Source organism: Pogona vitticeps, chromosome 7 (assembly GCF_051106095.1).
Source record: "Pogona vitticeps strain Pit_001003342236 chromosome 7, PviZW2.1, whole genome shotgun sequence".
Taxonomy (NCBI): Eukaryota; Metazoa; Chordata; class Lepidosauria; order Squamata; family Agamidae; genus Pogona; species Pogona vitticeps.
In genome coordinates, this window is record NC_135789.1 from 32,890,646 (window position 1) to 32,904,822 (window position 14,177).

Here is a 14,177-nt window from a genome sequence, read left to right on the forward strand (position 1 = left end):
TGTGTGTGTGTGTGACAATATTCACCAGTTGTTGCAAAATGTACAATGCCCCCTGTCCTAGAAAATGAGATGACGCCAAACCGACTAATATCGAAGCAATGGCCACTCTCCAGTCCTGTATTAAGATTCCCTCCCTCGTCTCTCTTCCACACAGACTGCAGAAAATGGTGTTTTATTCCTCTCTTTATTTAGATGTACAACGTACCTCACTCACAAATATTTTAAATTACAAGCACAAATAAAAGAAGGAAAAAGGGGAGTATTAGAACACAGTGAAACAAACGACTATATTGAAATACGATGGAAGTAAAATTCGTTCAGAAGCGCCCCCCGTTTAAAAAACAACAACGCATAATAAAAGAGCTGTGGCTGAGGGCATCGTGCTTGGGAGACGCTAAGAACCACTTTACAATCATTCATTAAAATTTAAACATCACAATAAAAAAAGATTTTTGTAAAACACAAGAGCTGACTTAAGGGAGAGAAAAAACAAGGTTTTTAAACACAGAGTGATCTTGCTCCCACTTCTCATCCCGACGAGGCAGGTCAAAGAAGCCTGCTGGAATGAGAAGCTTTTCCCTGTGTGGCGGGGCCGGCCCTGCCGCCGAACAGATGGAGACGGCGGCCTCGGTGCCAGGGGGGGGGCAGAGTGACACGTGATGAGCTGCCTGTTCTCCGGTGCAGCAAGAGCCAGTCGGCCTGACCCATTTCATCGTTGGCACCACAATCACACCGGTGTGGTTTTTATCACTGGCCTCAGGCAGTGAACCCTCTGGAGTGGGCCTTGTGAGAGGAAGGACAGTTCCAGCCGAAGGACAAAGACAAGATTCCTCTTGATCATCAGGGTGGAACATTTGAATCCTCTTCTCCGGACTTGGATTTATTGGCCAAACCACGGAAGAGATCTGCAAGGCAGGCCTTCCAAGGACTTTGTCACCGGAATGAGTTGCAAACGGTGGCCCACCTGTCAGACACGAGGCCCAAACAAAAAAATGTAAAAATGGGCCCAATCGGCCTCTTCTTTGTTGCTCTTGCTTCTCCCCCCCCCCCCGGGATCCTAGAACTCAGCTCCATGAAAGCGAGGGACAGAATGAAGGCTGAGATGGTGTCCTTCCTGTACGTCAGTGGGTTGGTTCCATCCAGCCTAACACTGCTGGCTCTGACCGGCAGCCCCCTTCTGGTCCTTCACATAGAGGAACGCTGTAGCCTGAAGCGGGGATGCTGGGATTTGAGGGGTTTTGTGGCCCAGTTATGCTCTGCGGTGAGACTGAGGACGGAGTCCTTTGTGGTCACCGTGAGGCGTGCTGTCGGGGCGGCTTCTATGGGCACAGAAACAGGGATTGGGTTTTTCCCCCCTTCCCTGCTTCCTGTCCTCCTTTGAGTCCTTTGGGCTGGTTTGAAGAATTTCTCGTGGAATGGGGCAGGAAAAGCCCATTGGGTGGCTTGCCCTGCTCTGCCCCGGCAGGGAAAAGGAGACAGACAGACGGGACCGACTCAAGCCCCCTGCCCTGCTTGTTTCGGAGCAAGGCCCAGCTTTCCCCATCTCTGCTTCCCCATCACCTCTGCAGATCCAGAGGCCCTGGAGGGAAAGGCGGAAATCTGCTCTCTCTCTCTCTCCACTCCTCTCCCTCCTGTGGCAACCCTTCCCCATCATGTGCTGTCGCCTTCAATGTCTCGCTGGCTTCCTCTCCCCCATGGCACCACCATGCTGGCTTCCCAGTTGGCAGGCAGCTGTGTATATTTTTAGCACCCCTGAGGTGCTCCCTGCGCTTGGGGACGATGGGGCATACGTGCCGAGTGGCGCCCCGCCTGACTCAGTGGGGCTCTGGGAAGTCCGAAGGATCCGGGACCGTCTCGGCTCAGCACCGATTCCCTGAGGACATGCATGGAGGGTGGAGAAGGGAACCTCCTCGGGAGGCTGCTTTTAGGAACTGCAAAACTCCGGCTGTAAGGAGGAGAACCACCCGCATTTGAGCCTCTCGGCTCAGGGCCATCCAAGGGTCCCTGCTTTGAGCTCTTTGGGGTTTTGAGACATTTAATGGGGCTACACTGTTCTCTTAGTTGTCGGCTGTGTCCTGTGGAACTCGCTGCCTAAGGAAGAGTGTGGGAATAATCTCAGTCTTTCGCTCTTTCTCACTATGTTGTTTGAAGTGAGACCCACTTTCCTGTGTGCGTGTTTTTTTCTTTAAACCTTTACGGCTGTGCCCCAGTTTCTCAGTACATTACTCGGCTGATGTTTACTCCTTTTTCTGATCTGTTAACGGATCATGCCGGCTGTAATGGCATGCGCTAATTGGGTGGTTTTAATTGCTCCATTTTAATGGAATGCTTTTAATGGGCAGAGCTGCTTAATCGTATTTGTGTCAGCTCCTTTGGGGATGTGACCAGGCCGAAAAAGAGGGCTGGGAATTAAAGCCAGGAAACCAAGCACTCTGCACATGCTTTTTAAACCTCTCCCCCCCACACACACACATTTTAAGACTATGCTGTGCTATATCTGTATACAGAATCTACTCTGCTGTTAAGATATGGCACATGTGAATCCCTGTGCATCAACTTCTCAAAAGGAAAGGTGATCTAGTCTAACTCCCTGGGATTTTGGACGCTTCTTTCGAAGCCCCACCAGAAATTGAACCCAGCGCCTCTTGTGTGCAAAACAGGCACTCTGCAACGGAGTGTTGCTCCTTCCCGTAAAAAGAAGGTCAAGGTTCCAGTGCTCATGGTGAGCGATAAGAGAGGCAAGTGACCTTTTGCCCTGTCAGACCAGACTTGTCGCTAGCCAACAAGGCAGGCCGATTTCTCCTCTTCAGATGCCAAGCCAAGGTGCTGGGTTGTGGCAGTTGTTGTTCAAAAGGCACCCGGGTGTCGGAACCTTCTTTGTTTTATGGACAGCGTGTCCGAGCCCTTTCTGGAGACACTGTGGGTCCGGCTGGGGACTGTCCACGGGCACCACCTCCTGCGCCACCTTTCTAACTTCAAAATTTCTCCTCCTCCTCCTCCCGATCATGATCACAAGAGTCTTCCTTTCTCCTCGCTTGGAAGATAATACCCCTCCCGCCACACACACACTTACCCGTCTTCCTTGTCCTTCCTCGAGACCTTCTCGTTTTTCTCTCCCTCTGGAGCATTTGCCTTTCTGGAGGAGGATGGTGCAAAATACTAATGGATAGAAACACTGCCATTACGAATGCGTGGATCTCGTCGCTAACCCCCCACCCCCACCCCCGTCTTTGCCTCCTTGAGGCCTGGTATCCTAGCCTTCAGGCTTGGCTCTCCTGTCCAGGCCCAGGAGGGGCGGAAAAGGGTTTTCCGAACTTTGAAACCTGGGTCAGATGGTGAGAAGAATCGGTGGTGGGAGGGGGGGAGGGAGGGTGGATGAGCCAGGAACCGGTGGCCCACATGGGCCATGCAAGTGACCCCAGTCCATTGGCTCCTTGCCCCTCCTCACTCGCCGCCACGTCGTCTTGTCCACTGACTCGTTAGGCGCCTTCGGAGAGGCCGCTTGTAATGCTCCCATTTTTATCTCCAGAAGCACATTTGTCTGGAGGAGATTGGGAAGCTGGTGCCATTTGTTTTAAAGAAAGGGGGGGACCCACGCTCTCACAACATTCCTCATCTGCCACCACTCCCCAGGGCCTCCCCCCGAAAGATTCCCCATCCCCATCTTTTCATAGCAATTTACTATGTCCACAAAGGATTTCGCAGCCGGTTCTCTCTTCTCCCGCCCCCAGCATCCCAGCTGCCCCCAGTACCCCTCCAGCCCTCAGCCAGCACCAGGCAGCAGCCGGATGACTGGAAGCTTGCTTTCGAGATCTGAAGCAAACCCTGTGTGTTTGTAGACGACTTCCAAGGCTCTCTCTCTCACACACACACACAAACACATCCCTGCCTCAGCTCCCTTCATCCGTGCAAACGAAGAAAAAAGGATGAAACCCCTAACTCGATTTAATTTTGTAGACATGTTAATCCCCGGGAGATGCTCTGTGCGTTTGTCTCTGTTGTGTGTTTTTTGTTGTCTTTTTGATTTCTTAAAATTATTATACTTCCACCACTGCTGTCTTTCCACCCCCCAAAAAAGAAGTTCTCCCCATAGATTGCATCTCATTGGTGGAATGAATAATACATTTAAACATTTCACAAACTGTGTTTGATCCCAACTCAGCTTCAGCTGCTGGCAAAGGGATTTTTCTCCCTTTTTTCCCCCTCCACTTTGAGCTGTCAACCATCTTCTTTTGGGAGAGGTTTGATTGATTAGCCCCCGTTTCTTTTCATATACAAATAGGATTTTTTTTTAAAAAAAAATTTGCCAAACAGGATAATTCAAGCTTGATTGCACTTTGCTGGGCCGAAAAGAAAAGTAAAGAAAAGGTTCTGGTCTCCTTCGAGCAGAGGAGCCACCAGCGACAGACTGTGCCGTGGTCTGTACTGCATTTTGGAGTTGTGTCCCTCGAGGTTGTGCGAATTAGCTTTGAGGAGAAATTGCCCCTGGGGGTGTTTGGATCTGTTGCACTCTCTTCTGCATTCAGATGTTTCTCATCTAAAGCTTTCTGTGGCTGAGGATGGTGTGTTATCTGTGCCTTTCCTATAGGAGATGAGGAGCCGTCTAGGAAAAAAATATATGGCAACACTAAATTAGCATCCCAAACCTGGCTGAAATCACTGTGATTTTAAAGCCAGGCTTTTCAGCACTAAGCAGTCTAAGCCTTTCTCAGAAAGAAGTCGATCTGTCCATTTTGCTTCCTCCACAATTCCTAGTTGTTGAGGTTTTTAAATTTCAAATGCATTCATTTGGATTAGCACAGAAACTCTGGAAAGCTCTGATGGGCAAAAGCAAAGCGAAGCAAATCCTCCCCATTCTGTCCTGGAGACAGATTCCAACAGAGAGTTACGGTATGGCCAGCGCGGAGAAGCCCACGCTCTGCCTGCTTGCCACAGAGCGGTTAAAAGACAAGGAGCATGTCAGAAAAATAAGGTTGATGATGATCCTAAATCGGCACCGCAGGCCTGGCTGAAAAAAATGCCCAAAGCCCGGCTTTGAAGGACAAGCCCTTCTTTGCAATGAGGGGCCAAATTCGCTGTTTGATTTTTCTCCGACATGGCAATGGTTAAGATGCTCCACAGGAAGGCAGCCACTGATTCGGCTCCACATCCCTTTCTGTGCGTTCGTCGGGCGCCTTCCTGGCCTGTTTCCTCAGGTTTATTTCATTATCACTCTCGTTATAGCCCTCGTGAATCTCTCAGTCCGTCTCCAAAGGCCACCCGTGTCAAATGAGTGACTTGTAAGACATGGACCTTTTGACCACCATTAAGGGCCTTGATTGAATTTCTTCATTTAAAAAGGAGGAGGAGGAGGAGAATAATTGGACTTTCATTAGCCCCTCCATTTGGTTCTGAATGGCTTTCCCATTGCCAGTGGAGTCTGCTTCTCTTCTGGCGGTGCTTCTGCCTTCTAAAACACCTCTGTAGCCTTCGATGTGGTGCCGGGACGCAAGGTCACAGATCTAGTCATTTCCCCGCAAGGCCCCAATCTGTTTTTAATTTCACTCTTGTTTCAGGGTAACTCTGAGCCCAGAGTCCAATGATCAAGTCTCTTCAGGGCCAAACCAAATGCATATTTCTGGCTCTTGAAACATTTCCCTCCCTGATACATGATGCCCTCAAAACTCCATTCCTAAGCCATCAAATGTGCAAATAAAGTCCTTATATTTCACCTCCCTGGGAATAGTTAAGGTAACCGAGGCTCTGGCTGGATCGCTATTTGGTCGTCTAACCTTCCCCATTATCCCATTTTCCTCCCCTCCCCTCACATACAACCCCCCCCCCCGATTCTCCTATCCATCTGTCTAGATCACCTGACCAGCTGCATTTAATTTAGGACTGGTGAGCCCTTTCACTGGATCCCTAAAAAGAGACCACTTTCCAATGCTCTTCTTGGGGCATAGATGCAATAAAATTTCTGTAAATTTGGACAAAAAGTCAACAAAAACTTGGGGGAAAAACATTTTAAACTGGGAAAATCAGTGGCCCTCTAGCCGTGGGGCTGATAGGAGTTGAATTCTGTGTCCCTGGTTTAAATATTTGCAATATAATACATGAATCAGGGTTCCCCCTTCTCCAGGGAGGCTTAAAAGCGTAACCAAAGAGGAGTCTTAAAACGAAGAAAGGGGAGCTCATCAGCAAACTTGGAGGTCAAATAATTTCCCCAAACGAAGGTGCGTTTCTTCCACTTCCCGGCGTTTCCCCCATCTTTGTGCAGGCAGCGTTTGGGGCTCAGCCCTGCTGACTCTGCGCAGCCGCTGCCTGCCACCATAATTCTTGGGTGACTTAAACGGTGGCTGGATTTAAGACATTTCATTACTCACCAGGGATAAGCCCCATCGCAGCTTCGCCTCGCACTGTCAGATATTTATGCCTCTTGCCTGAGCTGTTCCATTAAAGCAGGGCGGTGTGTCTGTGTGAGCCAGCATTGCTATGGGACAAACACCATCTCTCTGCTCCCATCGCTGTTTTTCTTGCTAAGCCCAGGCACCGCCTGTGGGTTCATATGCCAATTCTGGCCGGTCTGCGCCGTTTTGCACTTAAAGGACCCCCAGAGAACGCTCCTGGCCTCTTGTCTCGGCTGCCAGCAGGCGCAACGGGGATGCCCGACCCTTGGGCCGTGTCGGCTGGCACTGCCACAGCTTGTAAGAGGCGTTTCTCCGTGCTTAGGAGCCAAGCCACAGAAGACACACCCTTCCTTCCCTGAGTTTCCACCGTGCCCAGAACTTCTTTCTTCTCCATCTCAGTAGATGTCCCTGTTCTTTTGCTCGGGTGCGAGGAGGGAGAAAACCAAAGCTTTGGAGGAAAAGAAGATGCAGAGAAGATTTTAACTTGATTCTGCAATATTTTGAATTGCTTGGAGGCAGAAGGTCCAGATAAACCCACGAGTGAGAGGAAACCCATGAAAACCCATAGAAGTTTTGTTGAAAATCAAAATGAAGAAAGGAGCAAAAGGGAAGGGGAGGATTTAAAGGTGAAAGGATGTGATGATTCTCTTAGTCATGGACATCCTCTGTTGCTGTCGCAAGGCCTAAAGATTGCAGAGTTAGGCCTAACACAGATGGATGAAACATGGCGGTGGTGAGCTCTCACAAGCCTCAAGAGAGACACAGAGAATCCCAGATAAATTCCAACCAGGGTGGAAATACCAAAGTAAAAGGAAGTGAAGAATTATGTTAGATAAAACACATTTCTCTCTGTTCTGTCCTTTTCCAAACCTGAGCATTCAGGAAAAGCAGGAGGAAACAAACATCTGCCTGTCCTTTTTGGGAGCGCCTCTTCCCGTGCCAACAGCAGCGCTGTAGGGAAGCCTCTCCTGACCTCGCCGACCTCAGCTGCATTTGCCGCCATCAGCGCTCAGAAAGGCCTGTGCCATGCCCCCCCCAGAGGCGCATCCGCCCTGCGTCGAGTGCATCCCTCCTCCGTTGTCGGGCGATGAGCAATGTGCTTGTCAGAGAGGCCTCTGAAAGCTAAATTTTGGGGGGAGCGTGTGTGTGTCTTTGTGTGTGTCTGTGGTTTTTTCCCCCCCCAGGAGGGAGAAGGTGGTGGGGAGAACCTTCCAAGCGATCAAACCTTGAAGCTTGCTGAGCTGTAATTAAAAGCTTTAGAGGGAAGGTAAAGGAGCGATGGCTGTAGGTTGCCAAAGAATTAATTTATGAACTGAACCTGTCATGGGTTATATCAGGATGGGCTCTTTCCAGCTGCTGGGTCTATGTATTTCATGAAATGGAGCTGCTTGGTTTCTCTCCTCCGCTCTCTCTCTCTCTCTCTCTCTCTCTCTCTCTCTCTCTCCTTCCTCCTTTCCCTTTGTGTTAAAGTCCATCGGCTCAACGGTAAACCCAGCAAAGCCTCTGAGCCAGGAAGACCGCTAGGGAGGCCACACGAAATCCCATACAAGGGACCACCACCACAGGGATGCCCTCAGCGGTCTCGCCATAAGGACCCCCTTGCCTGAACTGGGACAAAACTGGGTGTCCCCCCCTCGAAAAACCTTCCACATTCAAATCACCCCATCCCTTGGACGACACCTTGTCCCGGAAGCCCCCATTCTGAAAGACCCCCTAGATCCATCATCCCCAGCCCCAGGCAGAGAAGCAAGAAAGCCATGCACACAGACCCCATCAGAGACGTGGGGGTTGTTAGACTTTCTGCACATGAGAAGGAGGAGACGCATGGATGCCTCGGCTGCCGTTTGGGGCTCAACCGAATGGCCCCCTGAAGGAAAACCCGGCCAGTCTGTTGTGACCTTTCTTTTATTAATAATATTTTTTTCCTCCCATGATCCCGTGTCAGTTCTCATGCCAGCTGATGGGAGTCGTAGTCCAAAAACAGCATAATCTCTTTTGTTCCATAGACAGAAAACCTTGGGTGTTAAAACATTTTAGATTTTTTAAATGCAGTGCCACGTTCCAGCGAAGGAATCAACTTTTGAATCAATGGGATTTCTCATAAGTGCGGACTTTCTTTTGAGCAGACCTTACGAGAAATCTGCTGTGCCCGGGGCTGGCAACTGGATGTAGACCTACCACATAACCTGTTTTTAGGCCTGCTCCACTGATTGCTGAGATGAGTTCTGAGGGTTGCATGGACATTTCTTGAAGCACGACCCAACCCTCCCAACCTGCATTTGTGAACATTTCCATGGGGGTCCACACCTCCCTCCTTTTTTTCTCGCTTTGATGCTTGACAGCTAATTAGGACGACTAATTTACTTTTGCCTTTTGTGTTACGGGGAAAAAATAACCCTAGAAGACGACATTATTTAGCAACTAATTGTTGTTATTACAAAATGTTAAATATCATAATTTATTTCTCTGCCCTTGAACGGCTAATCTGCTGGTAATTTATTAAGTAGTGAGATGAGCCTTAATCACATCTTCTTCTTTTCCCTTTTCTCTCGCTGTTTCTCCCTCCCCTTTTCTGCCAGTACCCCCCCCCCCCAAAAAAAATCCAGTGGAAAAGTTGAGCATCATGAAGGGGAAAGTATCAGTGATTTAAAAAGAAAAAGGGGGAGAGAGAAAAAATAACTCAGATGGGTTGCAAGAGAGGGCGGACGGGTGTGGAGCTGGAGGGGAAAGTCTAATTTGTACGAGATGCTGGAGGGTGGGAGCGTGCGATGGAGATAAGATAAAATTAAAAAGAGAACAAGATGGGGGAAAATGTGGAAGTAATTAGAGACAGTGTCTGGCTCCAGATTACAGCTGGTTGCTGCGTTGGGGCCGCCCCTACCCTTGGGCGGCTTGTTTGTTGACATGCATCCGGTGGAGCTTCAGCGACAGTAGCTGGTGCTGCCAGTTAGCTTTCTAAGACGCGACCCGCCGTTGTTGTCTTTGTGTCTGTGTGTGCGGAGGGCGACAGGGTGAGGGCAGGTGGGCTGGCTACCACCACACACACGCACCCTCCCCCAAACACACCCAGATTGCCTGATTCCTAAGGTCAAGCAAGGTCATGTTGGGTGAGGCGTCGGAAGGGAGATGATGAGACCACCAGCTTCCGGTTGGCCCCTAAATGGGAGAGTCGGTTGCAGTCAAGCCAAGAATGTCTGAGCTGATCCCTTCGAGCTTCTCATGGCCATGTCCTCTCCTGGAGGAGAGGGTTGAGGTCCACAAAAATGGGTGCCACCCTCCTACACCTGAGCTTTGATGTTTCCACATTAACTCTTGGCTGGATGTGATGCTTATGCCAGTCCTCTGTCCAAGGCTGTTTGCCGCCATGGCTAAACTGAGCCTCTGCTCTTAGGAGCAGTCTACCACTGAATCCGACATCCTGCGAACCGAGCAACCAAAAGAGCTTGAGGCCCGTCGTTTGGGTTTAAAATTTTGCATCAAAAATGCCATTTTTAGTGGTATCCTCCCTTCTCTGCTGCCATGCACAGAATATTCTGAAGGCCCGCTGAAGCAGGAGGAAGGGGAGGAAATCCATCCACTGCTTAAGTGGCAACTTAATTAAAGCCACTGGTGGGCCTTCGCCTTGGGAGCGCCTCATCACCAAAGAAATTAAACTGAAGGAATTAAATAGCATCTCAGAGGCTAGGAGAATGCCGGCTTTGATGGCGATCGGAGATATGATAATACCCCCAACACAGATTTGGGAAAAGGAGGATTGCTAGAAAATCTGGGGTGAGCGCTCCGTGGCTCCCCCAAAGGATCTGGGGCAGGCTGATGATCTCCTCTTCCCCCTAGGTTGGCAACGGCCTCCCGGGGGATTTCCTTGTCGGGGACGGAGGAAGCCTCAGTCTTTGGCGCCGGCTTTAAAACAGGCCTTGCAAATCCCCAAGGCAAATGCCCTCGGAAGCGCTTTGGCGGTAAAGCGGCTCCTGCCCCGTCTGGCGTCAAGCTCGGTAAGTAGAGCCAAACCGAAACGCACGCCAGCAGCCTCTGTTTTGAAAGAAGGTGGTTATTACGAGCATTTTTGCTGCTGCTGCTGCTTTTATGGTGCTTGGAGGGTCACAAAAGCAATACATGGATAGTTTTGTAAACAGATACAAATAAAGAGGTTCTTGTATCAATATTTATGCAAGAGTGAGAAGCGAGGAAATGCTCCTTCCTTCCATTAGGCCAAGCAGACAGAAATGTCTGCTGGTTCCCCTTGGGCAGATTTTGGGGTACAATTAAATTGGGGTCTGGGTTCCATTTTTCATTAGTCAGTCCTGCTCTTTCTATCCTGTTTTTCCTCCTGTAAGCTCAAGGCGGCAGGCATGGCTTGGCCCTCCTAACTTTATCCTTCACTACAACCTTGTAAAGTAGGCCTGCCCAAGACAATGTGAATGCCCAAGTGTGAATGCCGTGATCCCACAGCTATAAATATCAACTATCCAAAGAAACTGCACCAGAGCACAGACAGAGTTCTGACTCCTGTCCTCTGAAGATACCAGAGACTGGTAAAATGTTAGGAAGAACAACCTTCAGAACACGGCCAAAGAGCCCGAAAAACACACAATAGCCATCAGATCCTGGCCGTGAAAGCCTTCGAGAATACATTGATGTTTGTTATTGCTCCCTGGAAGTAACTGGTTACAGATAACTATCTTACTTGTGCCTCCCTAATTCCAAGCTCTTGAGTCCTATCCTTAGGAATGATTACTTAGCAGGTCACTAATTAGACTTCTTTCACAAAATGCTTGTTCTGTTGTATGTCGTGTTTCCTGCCAGTCACCTCAGATAAAAGGGAGAAGGTTCTACGTATTCTAAATTTCTGTGAGGAGTCAAAACAGCCCTGTAAGGTAGGCTCCTTGTTATTATCTCCCCAGACCAGGAAGAAGGTCCAGCGCCCATGACCGTCTTCGTTGAACATGTAAGGCATCTCTTAAATCTGGTGAGTACATAGAGAGCTAGTACATATCATAGATATACTGTATACATATTTAAATGTGCATGTTGGTTATGCAGAACTTCAATTGCAGTAGGAGGGGATTTGTGAAATTTGAGGGGGTGGGCAGCCTCTGTCCAACAGGCAGGTGTAGCTGTCGGGCAGGTGTTTGGGCCAGGAAGCAACATTTTGCAAATCCAGGCTCCCCCCCCCTTCCCCTTCTGTCAGATTTCTGGCAAAGCAAGGAAATTAACTAGGATGCTGTCAGGCAGGCCTGCTCCTGACACCTGTAAGGGGGTCATCTGCGTCATCTTCTCCTTCCCTCCCCCCCCGGCTCCATTTTTTAATTTTCTGAGCGCCGTGCCCTTCGACAGTTGCGTCCCGAGAGCCTTCTCAAAGGCATGATTTGGCTGGTGTGCCAGAAGAACCGGTGGTGGCTGCAGCCGGGTGGTGCCGGGGAAGAGAGAGTGTTTTCAATTACTGGCCAGGGTTCTCATGTCTGCACAATCTCAGTCTGTGCTGACAGTGCCATTACGCTGCACCGCTGATGCGACACCTTTTTTTCATTCCCTTTGTGCGATTATATGTAAGGGCACCGCAACACAGTCCTGGAGAAGGGGGAGAAAGAAGGAGAGAGGAGGGTTGGCGCATGCGGTTGAGCAGCTCCTCTGGAGCCCCTGGTTTCAGGAGTGGGCGATTTATTTATTTTTTTCACAGCCCAGAAGGGGTCGCTTAGTTTTGCAGGAGAAGGTGAATAAATGTGTGGGATCGGAGGGCTGACTCAGGCAGATGGGGTCAAGAAAGCAGCATGTGTGAATGTGCTGCAAACAGGTTGAGCCGCAACAGAGTGGAGTTTGAGATTCATTCCCCGTAATGTCATGGAGAAGGTTGATCCATGTGCCAAGAGGGAGAACCAGCCACAAGGAGCTAAATCATGCTTGTGTGTGTTGTGAAAGCAAATTCACAGTCTCCAATCTTTTTTTTCCCCAATGATTCATTTACGGTTTGCAAGACTACAAGGGAACCAGGCTTATTTTTGAATTACATGCAGATAAATCTGCAGTATGAAATACTAGTCGTCTTTGAAGGAGACGGCCTTTTGTGGAGCTAACAGCCCTTGATGGCCTAGCCATCAAAAACACACCTCAGACGCTTGCAGCCGATCCCAGAGGGAACCAGTAAGCCGGGGAAAAGTGGCGGTGCCTTTAGGAAGCTTCTCACTTTCTCCGCCAGCAGTTTGTGCTACTCAAGGCACACTGCTTTTGAATCTGGACGTTCTGCCACCTTGTTTCAGGCACGAAACTGGCTGGGAAACCATGGGCCAGTCGTAGGCGCTTAGGCTGGCCTGCTGTGCAGGATTGTTGTGACCGCGAAGTCAGAGGAGGGAAGCCGTCTGTGCCAGCTGGCGCTTATCGAAGGAAAAGCAGGACATAAATGCCCCTGAACAAATAAATAAGCCAGGGGATGGATAATTCTGCTGCCTCCTTAGATGGGTTGAAGGCCGACACTTTTGGTTTCCTGGCTGAGTTACATATGAAGCTCCTCGGGGCACGCACGCGCACACACATTCTGCCACCCCAGGGATTAGGGATTGCAGTAAACCTTCATGAGATTAACTTTGCATTTTGCTGTTCGATCCCCTCCCCAATTGGCCATTATGTCGCGCGCGCTGATGCCTCCCCCGGGCCCACTTTAATTTCCTTGTAGTGTCTAACTGGGGTAATGTATCGGCACACGTTTCCTCCACCGGATCTGTTCATTTTTAATTTCCTGGCGGGCGTGTTGCATAGGAACCGCAGGCAGGGGGTCTCCTCCGTGCTTTACCTCACTCCAGACCCACCGACCGGCCGCCCCAGAGACCCAGCCAGACAGACTGGTGTAAGGAGTGACCCCCCCCTCGGGGTTCAACATCCGTCCTTTTCTTCTCAGCCACTCCTAGCTTTGCCGCTTCGGGTGGGATCTCCCAAGAGAGGAGCTTGGAAAAAGTGCGTGCAGCATGAACTTGATTTCCACAACTGACTAGGGATCGTCCATGACAGGATGGTCTGCGGGAGATTTGCTTCCCCCCCCCCCCAAGCTCTTTCACAGCGCCTGGATCTACTCCAGTTCCCAAACACTGGAGATATTTATCAGAAAAAAAAAAGCTTAAAAAAAAAAGAAACGGTTTTCAGAACCCTCTGACCAACACGTCTAGCAGACCCGCTGACTGTGGTTTTTGTGGAGTCTGAAAAACAACCTTTCTGAACTCGGATTAGAATATACAAATGCAGATGGGACCCCACTACCCAAACTATATACCCATCAGCCAATTTTTTTTAAAACAGGGTTGTTGTTTTTTTTAGCATGCACTTCCCACTCCTGTCATGGCTTTGAAGAGCTGGCCCCTACCTTGGCTTTTAACTGCAAGACGAGGAGGAAGAATTAATTATCCATGAAACTTTAAATGGCCAAATGAACTTAGCTGCCACTCAACGCAGCATCACAGAGGCAACGGGGGGGGGGGGGAGCGACTCTGTGAGAAGGTGCCAGTGAGGTGAGGTGGAGACTTTCCTGGCCAGCAGAACTCCTGACATGCACAGGAACTGCTTTTTCTCCCCCGAGATGTCCGGTGAGGGAAATCCTGGAGAGGAGTCCTCCTCCTAAGTCTCTCTGTTTCTGTCTGTCTCTCGCTCTCTCCCCCTTCTCTGAGTGCTCCGTCTGTTGCCTCGCTTCTTGTGGGTCTGAAGGTTGGAGGCTTTTGGACCGTGCGGAGGGGGGGGGCTTCCAGCACCTCCTGCCTTCAGGAGTAAGTAATGCAGGAGCAGACGGCGAGCAGCTGCCTTTGCAGAGAC

General features: G+C 49.8%; 1 protein-coding gene and 1 long non-coding RNA gene across 6 annotated transcripts in view; one reads left to right on the plus strand and one right to left on the minus strand.

Annotated features, from left to right (window-relative positions):
- SEZ6 (seizure related 6 homolog) overlaps positions 1 to 14,177 on the plus strand; it is a 101,408-nt gene that overhangs the window by 396 nt on the left and 86,835 nt on the right. For all 5 annotated transcript variants that reach the window (XM_072978676.2, XM_072978678.2, XM_072978677.2 and 2 more), the window contains exons 2-3: positions 10,221 to 10,378; positions 11,288 to 11,352. In XM_072978676.2, the coding sequence (XP_072834777.2) occupies positions 11,311 to 11,352 (42 nt within the window). In that variant the 5' untranslated portion in view covers positions 10,221 to 10,378; positions 11,288 to 11,310. The remainder of the gene's footprint in view (positions 1 to 10,220; positions 10,379 to 11,287; positions 11,353 to 14,177) is intronic.
- On the minus strand, positions 166 to 5,815 carry LOC140701803 (uncharacterized). Its single transcript, XR_012080783.2, has 2 exons — positions 3,074 to 5,815; positions 166 to 964 (listed from the first exon to the last, which is right to left on the minus strand). It is a non-coding gene; the product is annotated as an uncharacterized LOC140701803 (long non-coding RNA).